At 47.8% G+C, this 16,383-nt stretch overlaps 1 protein-coding gene across 2 annotated transcripts in view; it reads left to right on the forward strand.

Moving 5' to 3' along the window:
* Positions 1–16,383, forward strand: part of PPFIBP2 (PPFIA binding protein 2) — a 153,790-nt gene that overhangs the window by 107,056 nt on the left and 30,351 nt on the right. For both annotated transcript variants that reach the window (XM_005689726.3, XM_005689727.3), the window contains exons 7-8: positions 8,304–8,396; positions 13,563–13,674. In XM_005689726.3, coding sequence (XP_005689783.2) covers positions 8,304–8,396; positions 13,563–13,674 — 205 coding nt within the window. The remainder of the gene's footprint in view (positions 1–8,303; positions 8,397–13,562; positions 13,675–16,383) is intronic.

The following is a 16,383-nucleotide window of genomic DNA, read 5'->3' on the forward strand; positions in this document are numbered from 1 at the left end:
TTATCCTATACATGGATCAGCAAATTTAGGTGGATAAATTATCTTCCTCATTTTTGCACAGATACACGTTACTTTAGATTTTCTCTTTTTTAATGAGCAGTCAGAGTTTGTTTCATATCAAGCACATTAAAATTTTTCTTTCCTCATTTATATTTATATATTATTTCACTCTCTACCCCCATTTATTTAGCCATTTCTCTCTTTTTGGGAGAACATTTGTTTCCAAGTGTTTGTTCTTATAAGTAATGCTATTGTGAATAAATTTGTAAATGTGTGAAGATATTGACGTGAAATTGAAGGGTCAAAGGGTACATGCATTTGACCTTTTGACAGGTGTGGAGGTGGTATTCCCACCCTGACATGTCAGAGTGCCAGGATGGTACTAAACTGAGCATGAAGTAAGAGGGAGAAAAACAGCTAAGTAAAACTGTGAACAAGTTTAACAGGTAGGATAGGATAGGAAAGACTGATTATGGGAGCTGCCCAGTAGTCTCTCACAGAAAAGTATCATTAAAAAAAGAGAAATTTGATGGTTAGCAAAGCAGGAGGAGTAAATAAAATGAGCTGAGATTACAGAGTAGTGATTAGAACCTCATAAATGTCACCTGGACTTCATGACATGAGGCCCGAGAATGGAAACACTGCTACAAAAGGCTCCACCATATGGGAGAGAGACAGACCTGTTGAGAGAGGAAATGGGCTAGCTCTGAAAATAAAGGATTTAAAAGTACATTGAAGTGGCAGGCCTGAGGATGCACATGCTGGAGAACAGCGCTGCCACATGGATAGGAGGTTGAGAGGAGAGTGTTCCAGAATTGGCTGGGGTGTACCACGTGGTTACAGGAAGTGGAGGAGGAAAATAGGTGCACCCCTGATCCAGATCCCTAGGCCGATGGAGGCAGACAAGGGCAGGAATGGGAGGGAGCAGCAATTTGGAGAGTTCCTAAAAAGACTCCTCTAGGCTTCCCTAGTGACTCAGACAGTCAAGAATCTGCCTGCAGTGCAGGACAGCCACATTCAGTCTCTAGGATGGGAAGATTCCCTGGAGAAAGGAATGGCAGTGCACTCCAGCATTCTTGCCTGGGAAATCTCATGAACAGAGGAGCCTGGCGGGCTACAGTTCACAGGGCATCAAAGAGTTGGACATGACTGAGCGACTCACACTTTCACTTGCAAAAGATTCCTCCAGCTAAACACCTAAGTATTGAAAGGCTGCTTTTTGTTTTTGCTTCTTCCCTGCCCCTCTTGTTTTTAGTTTCTGCCCTGAATGTAGATAAACCAGGAAAACTCCCACTCTGGCTCTAATGCTAAAGCAAAGCTAGAAACTAGTTTATGAAGTAGAAGTGAAGAGTGTCTTGGGAGCGAGTAGCCATTGTTATTTTGAGACTTCATGACAGTGGAGGAGGGGAAACTCACCATAGACTGCCATGCACTGTAGACTTTGGTAAAGCTTACCTTTGAAAGTTCAGACAAAGAAGACATGACTCAAAAATATTGAACTGCTTAGAAATATAGTTATTTCTGACTGTAACCTCACAAATAATACCAATAAAAAGGAGAAGCTTAGCGATAACTTGAGAGAAACTAGTTTTCAAAGGGGCTTGTTCGAAAGGTCGAAAGGACAAATAAAAGTGCACCTGTATGAACAGTTATCAGGAAGGGCAAACCCCACTCAAAGGGACAGTGCTGAGGGCAATAGGGAGATTTCCCTTTAAAGTTCCCTGCTCAGTGAGAAGGTCAAAGAAAGAATGGGCTTGGTTCCCCTGACGCTTCTCACAGGTGCACAGGTGCTTGCTGTGAGTGAATTTTAAGGAATCTGAGAAATCTGTGAGTTGCTGAAGAACTGGAAGTAACCATTTTCTCCTCCTTCTCTTTTTTCAAAATGGCAAAGAAAGAAAATTCAGTCTGTTGAGTTTGAAGTCAACCATGTGATGGTTTGTGAGAAGCTAGAAGACAAAGTAGGGGTCAGTGTCTGTTAAGAGCAAGTCATGTCTGTTGGGCCTCACTGGTTTGGCCAGGAGTATATCTTGCAGCATTAGGCCTGGAAAATGCCCACTTTAGTGAGGCATCACACGTGGAAACACTGCTTGGGATAGTCTTGTGGATAAGATATAGGAATTTAGGATGAATGTCAAAATAGGTACCAATTCAGTTGCTCAGTTGTATCTGACTCTGTGACCCCATGGACTGCAGCACACCAGGCCTCCCTGTCCATCACCAACTCCTGGAGTTTACTCAAACTCATGTCCATTGAGTCGGTGATGCCATCCAACCATCTCATCCTCTGTCGTCCCCTTCTCCCACTTTCAATCTTTCCCAGCATCGGGGTCTTTTCAAATGAGTCAGTTCTTCACATCAGGTGGTCAGAGTATTGGAGCTTCAGCTTCAGCGTCAATCTTTCCAATGAATATTCAGGACTGATCTCCTTTAGGATGGACTGGTTGGGTGTCCTTGCTGTCCAAGGGACTCTCAAGAGTCTTCTCCAACACCACAGTTCAAAAGCATCAATTCTTCAGTGCTCAGCTTTCTTTATAGTCCAACTCTCACATCCATACATGACTATTGGAGAACCATAGCTTTGACTAGATGGACCTTTGTTGGCAAAGTAATGTTTCTGCTTTTTAATAAGCTGTCTAGGTTGGTCATAACTTTTCTTCCAAGGAGCAAGCATCTTATTGGTACCCAAATGATAATGAATAGTGCCTTAAGGTTCCTGCTAGGAAGATGTTTTTTTGTAGAGGGTCATGTCATCTGCCCTTAGTATTCCTGCCTGGTGAGCATTTTTAGTCCATTTGGATGCTGAAATAGAAGGCCTTGTAGTTGTGATGGCGGGAAGCCAAAGAAAAACTAAACAAGTCAGTTGACACTGGGATTCATGAAGACCCACAGGCTGCAGTGATGGATAAGTTGGCAGGAAAAGAGTAAAAGAGAGGCCAGAAGAACCTGAGTAGTTCAGAGTTCCTGAAGGTAAGGAGTAAAAGGAGGGAGCACGCAGCTTGAGGACAGAGAACACGTGTGTGGATCTGACCAGGAGGCGGGCACTGACCCCTTGTGTGGTGGAGACAGAGCTCCAGCTCATTTGCCTGGAGACTGGAGGTGGGGATGAGGTGACGAAAATCAGGGTCAGTGGGTCTAGACCCCTCACTTGAGAGAGGTACCAATGAAGGGAACAAGAGAAGAGTGAGGGCACCAAACTTCTTGAAACTTACGTAAGCGAGAGAAGAACAGGTCTGAAGACAGGCAGGGCCAGTGGCTAGGAGAGACTAAAGGTTCTGCAAGAGTGGCCAGTATGGGAAGCGAGCCTGGGCTTTTGTTGTCAGCGATCAATGTCACGCGGGCCTTCACTATGCCCGTGACCTTGAGATGTTTGTGATTGCTCTCCCAGTTTATCTCCGTCATTCCTACGGGTCAAGTACTTGGTGGCAAAAGAAGCACTGGGGGAAAGTGAACTCCCATTTATCGAAGGCCCCTGTGTGCCAGGCGCCATGCAAGCTGTTTACCAAAGTCAACTGAGCCCAGGGCGTCCCGCCTTCTGTCACGGATTCTGGGTGAAGACAGGGTGGGGCCCTCTCCAGGCTGGTTTAGGTGAGCTAGCTCCAGGGCAGAGTGGCCGGGAGGCCAGGGGCCCGCTCACAACAGCCACGCCTGCAGTGCAGCTTCCCAGGTTCAAGTGGAACGGCTGGTGAGCCCAAGCCCAGTGCCCTCTCAGCCCCAAGCTGCCACCTGGACACGACAAGGTTAGGGGGGAGGAGCCTTTCTTTTTAAAGAAAACGCAGTTTCTATTGGGAATGGAAACCTTGCCTGCCTAGGCAGGCACCAGGGGTTAGACCCCTCAGCACGGTACTTAGAACATCAGTGAAGGTGGGCAGAAAGGGGCCAAACACTGTGATTGGCTGCCACCCTGGCCACCCTAGGCTCTGTCTAGATCTATTGCCAGCCATCTGCTTCACTCTGCCCACAGTCTTCTCCAGCCTCTCGGGTATCTTGTTGATGTGAGCAGTACCGTCATCTACCGTATCACCCAGTTCCCGACTCCTCGTCTCCTTTACCCCCACCCAGGTGAGGGGTCAAGAATGTGCCTTCTTGACATCACTGCGACTCGTCCCATCTCTGACCTGACCCAGGCAGAATTAGTCCCTCACCACTCTCTGAAAGCCCCACTGTCTTCCTGGCATAGCACTTATAACCATTTGTGGTTTTTATTTGTGTGTTTCTCCTCACTCACCCATGAGTGCCACTGCTTACTGTGGCCTTGGGTCCCTGAAGAATGCCACTAAATGTCTGTGGAGTAGGTAAAGGAAAGCCCAGTGGAGCTGCCAGTCCAAGAGATTCAGAACTAAGTACGTATGAATTCGAAAAGTTGCAGTATTTTTCCGAAGTTGACATAAAAGGCCAAAATGTTCTTGAGGCTTCAGAGGAGTCAGGTGTGGTGTTGGGCGTGAGGGAGTGCTTAGGGTTGGGACCTCTGAACGTGTTGTGTGCTGTATGTCCCTGGTACTCAGGTGTTGGTATGTTTGGGGAGGGAGTTGGAGTGTGTAGAAGGGGTGTGTCCACATGTATGCCCATCTCTGCTGTTGCTGGACTCTGCGTCTCAGACCCGGACAGGTAGTGGCCCCCAGTGTGGCACGAAGGCATTGGCGGGGCGTTGTTCAAATTGCAGGTCAGGCCTGTGGATGGGGCAGGTGGGGGAAAACACCGTATCTTTTGATTCCTGTGAAGAAAGCAGGCGATCGTGGACAGTGTCCCCTGGGCGCCCCGCTGCACGCTTCCGTCCTTCTGTTCTGCTTCCCCAGGGAGTTCCGTGTGGGAGCGCAGACTGACCCTGAGTGCTTTTCTCTCCTGTCTCTTCCTTCCTACAGTCGGTTCTGAATGTGATCAGTGAGCTGCAGGAGCAGATGTGTAGGCTGCAGCTGGACATCCAGAGGCAGATGCAAGAGCGCCTCTCTCTCAGCAGGGACTGCCCTGAGGAGGCGGTGGCCGGCGCCGGTGCGGCCCGGCCCCAGCCCTGCGGCCAGGACTGCACCCACGGGGAGGGGTCACCCGTAGGCACCACACTTAAGTATATGGGAGCATGTGTGTGTGGGGCGTCTCGTGGCGGAGGGACCGGGGTGTCTCCTAACCAGAACCGTGTGCACTAGCTTAACATGGATCTGCAGTCATCTCTGGGGAGAGCTTGGGACTCCCCCTTGAGGGCCGTGAGCTGAACTCTGTGGCAATCCCCAGCAGGATCTGAGCGGGAGAGGCCAGCCCTCTGATGGGTGACTGCACTTATCTCCCTCAGGGCCGGGAATGAGGTGTGTCAGGTGCCCCAAATGATGGGGCATTAGTATAAAAGGAAGCTTCAGGAGTTCCCTTCCCAGGTCTGACTCAAACATCAGCTCTTCCTCCTGGGCTGGGAGATTAAATGAAGTTTCGTCTCATGTGATTTCTTTTTTTTTTTTTAATTTAAGAAAAAAATAGCATCATGAAAGAATCCTTTCAAGTTTATATTTAAAGGGATTTATCCCCAGTGAGAAAATAGAACACAAGTTTCCATATGTTTGACAACTGTCATCATCTCAGTTTCTGGGGAAAATTCTCCCACGTGATCACATTTGCGGGATCTCACCACCTCTGGGCCTGTGGAGTGTATCTGACTGGGATTCTGGACTTGACCCCTCATACTGGTGTCATCAGTGTCTTGTGATGGCAGCTGCACAGCCATGATCTGTGCCTCCAAGGCTCCCTACTGAAGAGGACCAGGAAGGTCAAGGTCACGATAGTCATGTCTGTAGGAAGTTGCCGTGATGTTATTCTCAACTATGGGACGTGTTGAAAATCTCTACTCTGACTTGGGCGTGAGGGGGCAGGGCTCGGTGGGGAACAAAATGAGAGTCAAGATGAGGTGTAGATTTGGAAAGGGGAGCTCTGCAAGGTGCTGGCCCCATGGAGAGCGGGTCACCCCAGAAAGACTTGTGAGAGAAATCAGAGTGGGCACCAGTGTTAATAGCTCATGATGGGCAACAAATAGCTGAGAAGGAAGAGGCTGGGCCCAAGAGGTCACCAAGCCTGGAGATGGCCCTGCTCGGTGTCCCCATAATGGCCGCTCCTCAGCAGTAACCTGCACACTTTGGGTTCTGCCATCAGCAGGCTTGGCGTCCCCCTCAAGCACAGCTACTCAGAAAATGATCTTGGGTCTACTACAGGTCACAACAGGCCTTAAAGCCTAATGTTGCAGATCAAGGAGGCAATAATCTTAGGTTGGAAGACATATTTTTTTTTAAGGGCAGCAACAAATGGTCACCTCAGTTATAAAAAAAATCTTAGTAAAGATTTTTAGTAAAAAAAAAAAAAATCTTAGTAAAACCTACACAGTTCAAGTGGAAGCAATGTCACTTTCTGGTGGATTGTCTCAGAATGCAAAGAGCTCCAGGCCAGTTAAAAGATGGCTTGAGTTGCATGTGTTCATTCATCAAGAAAGAATGCCTACTTGACTATGTGCCAAAGGTTAGCAAGGCTCATGAAGTTCACAGTATAGGCGGATAACCAGCCACTAGCAGTCACACCGGTAAATGTTTAAATGGAAATGATGTAAAAGATGATACAGATACCACAAGAGTATAGAAGGGAGATCTGAGGAAGTATGGTGGTTGGGATAGCTTTGCTCAAGGCAGTCTGAACGATGGGCAGGGATTAACCTGGCAGACAGCTCCAGACTGAGGGAGCTGCAGGTGCAAGGGCCCAAGTCAGATGGAACTAACAAGTACGGGTGTGGCTGGAATAGGACTGGGGAGAGCTAGTAATACAAGAGGCAGGCAGGGTGCAGCGTCAGGCCCGGCTGTGTTGGTCACGGGTTAAATTTCAGGCCCTTTGGCGAGCAGGGAAGGCCAGGATCAGACTTAGGCTTCAGTCGTATTGTTCCCCTGGATGCCATGGGGCCAATGGATTCAAGAGGGCAAGACGACAGAGAACCAGCCAGCAGGGACTGTCCAGGCTGTCAGCACTGACTGCTGGATCAGAGGAGCCACAGTAGAGCTGGAGATAAACAAGAGACTCAGGCAATTTCCGTGAAGGTAGAATTCACAAGGCTCTGTAGATTACGTATGTGGTGTGGAAAGACCAAAGAGATGCCAAGGAGGGATCCTGGGTTTCTGACACAAGATGGAGATGCCATTTAGTGAGACAGGGATATCTAAAAGGGGGAACTGAGAGTTCCACTTGGGCCATGACAGTTGGAAGAGGCCCAGATGCCATCCATGTGGAGATGTTAAGTGAAAAGTTACATGAGTTTGGAGTTCAGAAAGTCTATGGAGGTAATCACTTTTATGCTAATTTTTCTGAATGAAACCAATCAACAGGACCATTTGTCTGTTAAAAGGACCCTAGGTTTGGGACAAGGGTGCTCAGTGATGTCTTTACTGAAGGGGTACTGTAGAAAGCAGGGGCCCAGGGGTCAGAAGATAACAGGCCTGATTTCCAGCTCCACCATCAGCAAGTTGTTTTAATATCACCTTCCCACTCAGCAACCTTCAGTGGCTTCCTATAATACGATCTAAAGAATGGCTTCAGAATTCTTTATATTCTCATCCAACAGCCTTTACAGTAAGGCCCCACCTTATCTCCTGGCCTCAGTTCCCACTGAAAGCTGCCCATCCTCTGCTCCAGCCCAACAGGCTGTCTGCCCTCATGCTTCCTGTCTGCCCTCTCCCTAGACGCCTCCCCTCTTCCTCCTCTCTTCAAGCCAACTCCCTCCTCTGAACTAGAACAGCCAGGTCAGCCTTTACCTGTCACACTTTAGCATTTGTCCTTGCAGTGTTTGATTTCTATCCTGCTGGCTTGTCACTTCCTCCCTGACCCTCCCTTTAGGCTCCTCGACTCCCCAGGCGCAGAGATGCTCCCACTTAGCACGCTTCCCGTCCCTTTGTCCATAAGGAGTTGCCTTGTATTTGTTTGTTTGTTTTTTTGCATCTCTGTTTCTCTTGCTCCCAAACCCTACCTCTCCTGCCCTTTACACTTGTGTGCATGGTTTGGGTACCCCCGACAGGGAATGCAGATGCTAGAAAGGTGCAGGGGAGCAGATTCTAAAAGAAAAAACTGTCTCTTCCTTATGTCTGAAACTCCAGGCCTTTGTTTTGTAATGGGCACACAGCTCTTCCTGAAGCAAGGACCGGCCATCTTTAAAGATCGGAGCCAGCCGCAGTGCGGAGCCTGATGGTGGCTCCTGCCTTGGCATCATCCTCTGTGCATGTGCTTATGCAGGGTTGTAGATCCTGGCAACACCCTGATCTTTAACCATCAGAACTCTGTCTTGCTCACTTGTCTAGGAGTTACTGCAGGAGCTACGGCACCTTAAAATCAAGGTGGAAGAGTTGGAAAATGAACGGAATCAGTACGAATGGAAACTGAAGGCCACCAAGGTAAGAGGCAGTCCTGCTGTTCATGAAGAGGCTTTGAGCCCAGTGGGGAGGGTCTGTGTCTGAGCCTGGGGTTGCAGTAGCCTTCGCTTGAGAAATGTGAATTGACCCCACTGTATGCACAGGCAACAGTGTGCAGATTGTGTAAGCAGATGGATCTAATCCAGGAGGGCTCTTCCCCTGGAGAAAGCCCCCGAGATTCTGAGTTGCTGAAGTCACAAAGTCTCTGTGCCCCACAGCAACCCCCAGGCTGAGGTGCTATGAATGATGAGTTTTAGGGCAGATGAATGCCAACATTATCTTGGCTGCATTATTTTAAATTTAGCAGTCCCTCTAGTAATCAGTTTCTAAAAAGAGGCATGCTTTATTTTTAGCAATTCCCAAAAATATGTACTTGTCTTTTTTTTTTAACCAAACCATATTTCTATTGAATTGAAGAGCCTGCTGTTTAAAGGATACAGTGATATATTATTTTTGCAAAATAAGTGTTATTCTTCCCTGTTTTGTTTCTTCTTTCATTTTCTCTACTAATTGAAATGGATTCAGCCCACACATTTATTGTCTTGGCCAGAACATTGTATTTTAAAACTTTGAATTAGCTTGCACTTAAGCAATAGGAAATTTCACATTAAAATACAGAGTTAGATTTCCTTGAGGGCAGAGGAAGGACGATCTGGAGTTAAGGGAAGGAAACCTTAAAACCCTGAAGCAACTTTCTTGCCTGAGGAACTGGCCTGGGCTACCTAGGGTGCACACACGCCTGCCTTTCCACTAAGAGCTCTGCAGCGCCACCCACAGGCATCACCAGGTAGTCCCATAGGCATTTTCATCTTACTGCTAAGTGAAAGTCGCTCAGTCCTGTCCAACTCTTGGAGACCCCATGGGCTATGCAGTCCATGGAATTCTCCAGGCCGGAATACAGGAGTGGGTAGCCTTTCCCTTCTCCAGGGGATCTTCCCAGCCCAGGGATCGAACCCAGGTCTCCTGCACTGCTTGTGGATTCTTTACCAGCTGAGCCACAAGGGAAGTCCAAGAATACTAGAGTGGGTAGCCTATCCCTTCTCCAACAGACCTTCCCAACCCAGGGATCGAACTGGGGTCTCCTGCATTGCAGGAGGATTCTTTACCAACTGAGCTATCAGGGAAGCCCATTTTCATCTTAGAATTTTTTTTCCCAACATCTAGTTTATACTTTGTTTAATTTTTCTATAACTTTAAGTGATTATAAAAACAATAATAATCATTAGAGATAAGTTTTAAATCACAAAAATTTAAAGGAGTAAAAATCACTCGTATATCACCCAGGAGTTAACCACTATTAATATTTCCTTCCAGGCATTTCTCTTTTTTTGGAGGAGGGGGGGTCTCTCTGTTAATTTTTGGTGTTGATAATTTATTCACAATTTTATACCATATTGTTTAAAAAAAAAATCTCTGTGATGTTGATGTATATATAAGTGTAAATAATTTTCTTAACTACTTTATTGATGAGGAAACCGAGGCACAGAATAGTTAGGTAACTTTCCCCAGATCTTATAGCTATTCGGCAGCAGCACTGGACAATCTAGTCTGTCTTTATCTAAGTGTCCCTTGTATGCTCTATGCATCCCAGTCCCCAGTTCTAGGAACACTGTTTCTGTAACATCTCAGAACCTTCCATCACCATGATCCACTCAAGCAAGTCCTGTCTTGGTGAAACCTTTAAAGTTGTACACACTGCCTTCTATTATAAAACCAAGTAGCTCTTAAATCACCAAAGCGCTCTGCCTTGGCACATAGACCTTTGAGATACTATGGGTCATTTAATAACCACCAGGTCTGGAACCCCTCTTTGTGCCAGGATGTGTCAAGCCCTTTGCACACGTTTTCTCATTTGGGCCATGAAGTAACCCAGGGAGGTGTGTTGATTTATTGTCTTCATTTTTCTGCTGAGGAAACAGGCTCAGAGTGGCCACGGCGAGGTTTTGATCTGGGTCTGTGTCATTCTGTCATCCTAATTTCCTGCAATTGAAACCTGTCTTGTTTGTTAAAGTTCTTTAGTTTTCTGTGCAAAGCTTCTCGGTCCCTAAAGGAAGCAGTGCAGTGGCTATAAGGGCCTGGTCCCTGGGTTTAATTAAGGGAGGTGGAGCACCCCGTCTCTGCTTGGCACCGGTCTGCATGACTTTGTCCCAAACTTCTTGCCACACAACTCCAGTCTCAGTGGCCATGGAAGTACCATACTTTTTCTGATGGTCAGATGCAGGGCCTCTGCGCTGTTGTAAACTTCCCAGCTTTGGAACAGACACCTCTCTAAGCATAAGAGAGCACCTGTCATTTCTGGCCTATTCTGTGAAAACTGGCATACAGGAAGGGGCACTCAGCCAGTTGGTCTGTAGAGTTGTAAATAAATGACCTCACCCAGACGGAGGCCTCAGAGAGAAGAATCTGGGCTCTCCCATGATAGATAGGCCCCTGGACATCACTGGTGTCCACTGTGGGGCCTGCAGACAAGAATCAGGTATGTGGATTCCTAGCAGAAACTAGACTTCACTTTATCTGCAAAGAAGGGGAGAAATGGGTGTAGAAGGTGCAAGAAAAGTTAAGAGACTATCTTCCAAGATTAGTCTGGCCCTTATAGAAATGAGACAGTAAAGAGTCTGCCTGCAATGCAGGAGACCCCAGGTTCAAACCCTGGTTCAGGAAGACCCACTGGAGAAGGGAGAGAATGGCTACTCACTCCAGTATTCTTCCTGGAGAACTCCATGGACAGAGTAACCTGGCAGGCTATAGTCAATGGGGTCACAAAGAGTTGCACACGACTGAGCTAATACTTTCATTTTTCATTATAGAAATGAGAGGCATTTGGATCAAGTCCCAGGGCTAAGGGGTTTCCCAGGTGGTGCTTGTGATAAAGAACCCGCCTGCCAATGCAGACGACATAAGAGATGCAGGTTCAACCCCTGGGTCAGGAAGATCCTCTGGAGGTCAACCCACTTCAGTATTCTTGCCTGGAGAATCCCATGGACAGAGCAGCCTGGCGGGCTGCAGTCCATAGGATCGCACAGAGTCGGACACTACTAGAGAGACTTAGCACGCATGCACACGCTAATGTTTTCTGAAGCCACTGTCACCATTAATTATAAGCCCATGGGCTCCAAGGCCCTGAGTTAGCTGTGAGAAGCTGCCACCTGACTGCAAGTCTCCACAAACCGTTTGGCACATCTGGCCTCAGGTCTCCATACTCTGTGGGTGGAAACCAAGCAGAGGGACAGTGCTCTGTAGGGACTTCGGGTAAGGAAACCACTCCTTACCACCTCTTTGTTTTCACATGGTCCCAATTAGGGGACATTAAGATTTGTCCAGACCCTTGGAGGAAGGCTCTGGGTGCCCTAGCCCCATAAGGGCAGCCGTCATCTGTCTATTCTTAGTCGAATCCTTCACTGCTCCTGCTTTCTCCCCAGTGATGTACAGGGATAGTTCTTCATCCCTTGGTTTCCTGTGAGGGTTGGTGTAAGAAGGCAATGAGCACGGAGTCAATGGAAAGTGGATACTCCATCCATGTTTCCTGAAACTGAACACAGGAATGTTTGGTGGAAGAGCCACCAACAGGCCTGTGCTCATTTGGTTACTTGAGTTGTTCAAAGATGACCTCATGAAAGGACAACTCCATAACATAATCTTGCACAATTAAGGTGGGACACCATTGGGCTACCATGGCGGAGGGGTACTCAGAATTGAAGCTGTTGCTGTGTGTGCTGTTGTCTGGCTGGGAGTCAGTTCTCACCCCTTTCTTAGTCTGACTTGATGCTCAGAGAACTAACTAGCTACCCATAAGGGAAGGAATAGGATGAGAACAGCATAGAAGTAGCATTGATGAGGACTTACTGTCTACCAAGCATGAGGCTAAGTTGTTTGTAACCATTATCATATTTACTCCTCACTAGAGCTCATGAGCTAAATGCTATGCTCCTGGCTTTGTAGATGAACCAAGACTCAGAAAAGCTAAACCACTTACCCAGCTAGGAAATGAGAGAATCCAAGTTTGTTTGACTCCAAAGCCAGTGTATCTCTTAGGATGGGACCCATCCAGTTCTGATCTTCTCATGAGAAGGTTGTCCCTGCCTTTCATACTCATGCCTTTCACCCCATGCTCGGTTGTATTCGACTCTTTGTGACCCCATGGACTGCAGACTGCTAGGCTCCTCTGTCCATGGGATTCTCCAGGCAAGGTTATTGGAGTGGGTTGCCATGTCCCCCTCCAGGGGATCTCCTTGACCTGGGGACTGAACCCGTGTCTACCTGCATCTCCTGCATTGCAGGCAGATTCTTTACCCACTGAGCCACCTGGGAAACCCCAGGAACAACCTCACATCCTATTATGTGTGAAATTTAATCTGCTGTACTCAGTAGACATTTGGGTACTACCCAGTGCAGCTGCCTATGTGAATGTGTGTGCACACCTGTGTTGCACTCACATGCTTGATTTACACAAGTATGTCCACTCAGCATACCTGAGTGCTTGTATGTAATTACATTTGAGGAAAGGAGCATCGGTGCCTGAGGTTGGGCTGAGGCAGTGGCTGTGCATTCAGGGTGGGAGAGTTTGAGGGAGGGAACTCTCAGCTCACTCATTATCTACTCGTGGTGACCTGCTTTCCATTGTATTTCCTGTATGGGGTGGAAAAATGAAAGATGCACGTACTTGTTACAGTGGTGTATATACATGCTGTTGCAGCAGTATCTTGGGAGGAAGGAGACCGTGTCTAGAAAGAGTATTCATCTTTGGACCAAGGGCAGCCCTCGGATTACACACACTCGCACCTCCTCAGGCCTCAGTGGTGTGTGGACTGCAGGAGGCAGGGGAAGGAAAGAGTCCAATCCAGTCGGGGAGGAGGAAGCAGGAGAAAGCTAGGAAGCTAGGATGGTCAGAGCAGGGTGGGGAGGTGGAGAGGTGAGGGGAGGGCCAGTGTCCAGAATGGCCAGGAAAAGCACGTTTATTCCCCAGAGCGCCACCTTGTGGGGAGGGCAGTAAACACCTCTCACTGCTCGCCTCTTCCTGCTTTGCTCTTGCTCTGACCTGTTAACTTCCTAACGGGTCCTAGGACCCATGGGCCCTGGACTCTGACTGGAAGTGCTTTGTTATGGTCTGGTGGTCCCTCTGAGCTGGTCGGATGCCTTTTTCTCTTCCAGGCTGAGGTAGCCCAGCTGCAAGAGCAGGTGGCCCTGAAGGATGCAGAAATTGAGCGTCTGCACAGCCAGCTCTCCAGGTCAGCAGCTCTGCACAGTGACCACGCAGAAAAAGGTAACTGGCTTGGCCGTGACAGAGTGCAGTCGCCCCTTGGCCTGGGTTCTCATTCTTATAAGTGGGCTTGTGAGTCTCTGGGTGTGAACAGCTGTGTGAGGAGGCAGGCGGTGTGCACATACGTGTGTGTGTGTGTTTGTGTGTGCACACACGGGTCTGCAAAGCCCAGCTCCCTTGTTGAGCCATGGCCGTGAACTCCTCCCTGTTCGAGGCCTCACCTCTGGAGGCTTTGCTTAGATGCGCCGACACCACTGGAGCCCTCTGGGCCTCTGCCTCTGGGGCGTTTACTCCTCCCCTTCAGTGTCTTTGTGTCATCATCACAGAGGAGGCTTTAGCAATTCATTTGGTCATGCGGTAGCTCCCTGCCTGATACACACTCAAGGGCCTGAGTGACGAAACAAATCCGTCATTTCTCATCCTGTGGATCTCAACTTAAGTGTTACCTCTTTGAAAGACCCAACCTGGCCATCCTACCTCACTTAGGTGCCCCTACTTTTCTCAGAATCATCATTCCTGTTGTTTCTTTCAGAGCATTTACTATAACTGGTGCTGTGTTTTTTAAAGTCCCTTTGAATAGACTGTCGTCCTTCCTTGGTGGCAGAGACTGTGACTGCCTTACCTGAGAGCATATCCACAGAGCCTCACACAACATCCAGTCCATAGCTGCCAAGGAATATTTTTTGAATAAATGAAAGGATAGTGAATGGTCCCTAGGGAGTTCAAGTCTTGCTGATTAAAAAGAGAGGCTAAATCCTCAAATATTCTTATTAATATGTATTTAATATTTGCAGCTATTTGCCTTGCATACAAAATGATCACACACCTTCCAGCTTCTCCTCTTGCCCTCAGGCTGCAGAGGGTTGCTGGAGGAGGTCATGTGGCCCTGTGAACTGGCTCCACTACTGAGTCTCCTCCGGGCCTCAACATCACTTAGCTTGGATCACTGGCTGGGGTGGGGAGGCTGGAGAAGGAAATAGTGACACATATGCTCATCCCTCCACCAGCCTTTCTCAGTGTCTTCACCAGCCATTGAGTGTGTCATCTATCTCCCATGGTCTAATGTGGAGGGTGCAGACCCCTAAGATACTCTAGACTGTCTATGATGCTAAATTTGGATAGAAAACTCCCCAGGCCATGATTTCAGGTCAGGCAGGCTTCCCCCTGCACCCTATGCCTCCCCACAGACCATACTTTCCAGGCCCTGCCTCGGGTACCTCTTGGAGCTGATCTTTAGGGCCTTGTTCTGGTTAGGCCCTGCCCAAAGCATCAAGATTTGCAGTCTTCATCTGGAGCTTACCACCCTTCACTCCACAAACCACCAAGAGCCTAAGACACAAAGCAGCACTCTACACCTTCCTCTGAAAAATGTATCCCTACGTCTATTTACACAAAGTCTGTCAACCCATTCTTCCTGCTCTTGTTGGCTATAGCAAGCATCCAGAGGAGATGGGGTGCCCATTCGTACTTTTGTCCCCTTGTCTCCTGAACTTTACTTACGTTGACATACCTATTCTCTGTAGGATCCAGTTTGGGATGGGTATGGGGCTTTGTTTTGGAAAAACTATGTGCTAATTGCTCAGTTCGGTTCAGTCGCTCAGTCATGTCTGACTCTTAGTGACCCCATGAATTGCAGCATGCCAGGCCTCCCTGTCCATCAGCAACTCCCGGAGTTTACTCAAACTCATGTCCATCGAGTCGGTGATACCATCCAGCCATCTCATCCTGTGTCGTCCCCTTCTCCTCCTGCCCCCAATCCCTCCCAGCATCAGAGTCTTTTCCAATCAGTCAGCTCTTCACATGAGGTGGCCAAAGTACTGGAGTTTCAGCTTTAACATCAGTCCTTCCAATGAACACCCAGGACTGATCTCCTTTAGAATGGACTGGTTGGATCTCCTTGCAGTCCAAGGGACTCTCAAGAGTCTTCTCCAACACCACAGTTCAAAAGCATCAATTCTTTGGTGCTCAGCTTTCTTCACAGTCCAACTCTCACATCCATACATGACCACTGGAAAAACCATAGCCTTGACTAGATAGACCTTTGTTGGCAAAGTAATGTCTCTGCTTTTGAATATGCTATCTAGGTTGGTCATAACTTTTCTTCCAAGGAGTAAACGTCTTTTAATTTCATGGCTGCAGTCACCATCTGCAGTGATTTTGGAGCCCCCCAAAATAAAAGTCTGACACTGTTTCCACTGTTTCCCCATCTATTTCCCATGAAGTGATGGGACCAGATGCCATGATCTTCGTTTTCTGAATGTTGAGCTTTAAGCCAACTTTTTCCCTCTCCTCTTTCACTTTCATCAAGAGGCTTTTTAGTTCCTCTTCACTTTCTGCCATAAGGGTGGTGTCATCTGCATATCTGAGGTTATTAATATTTCTCCCAGCAATCTTGATTCCAGCTTGTGCTTCTTCCAGCCCAGCGTTTCTCATGATGTACTCTGCATAGAAGTTAAATAAGCAGCGTGACAATATACAGCCTTGGCATATTCCTTTTCCTATTTGGAACCAGTCTGTTGTTCCGTGTCCAGTTCTGACTGTTGCTTCCTGACCTGCAGATATGTTTCTCAAGAGGCAAGTCAGGTGGTCTGGTATTCCATCTCTCTCAGAATTTTCCACAGTTTATTGTGATCCACACAATCAAAGGCTTTAGCGTAGTCAATAAAGCAGAAATAGGTGTTTTTCTGGAACTCTCTTGCTTTTTCCATGATC

The sequence above is a fragment of the Capra hircus genome, chromosome 15, assembly GCF_001704415.2.
Source record: "Capra hircus breed San Clemente chromosome 15, ASM170441v1, whole genome shotgun sequence".
NCBI lineage: Eukaryota > Metazoa > Chordata > Mammalia > Artiodactyla > Bovidae > Capra > Capra hircus.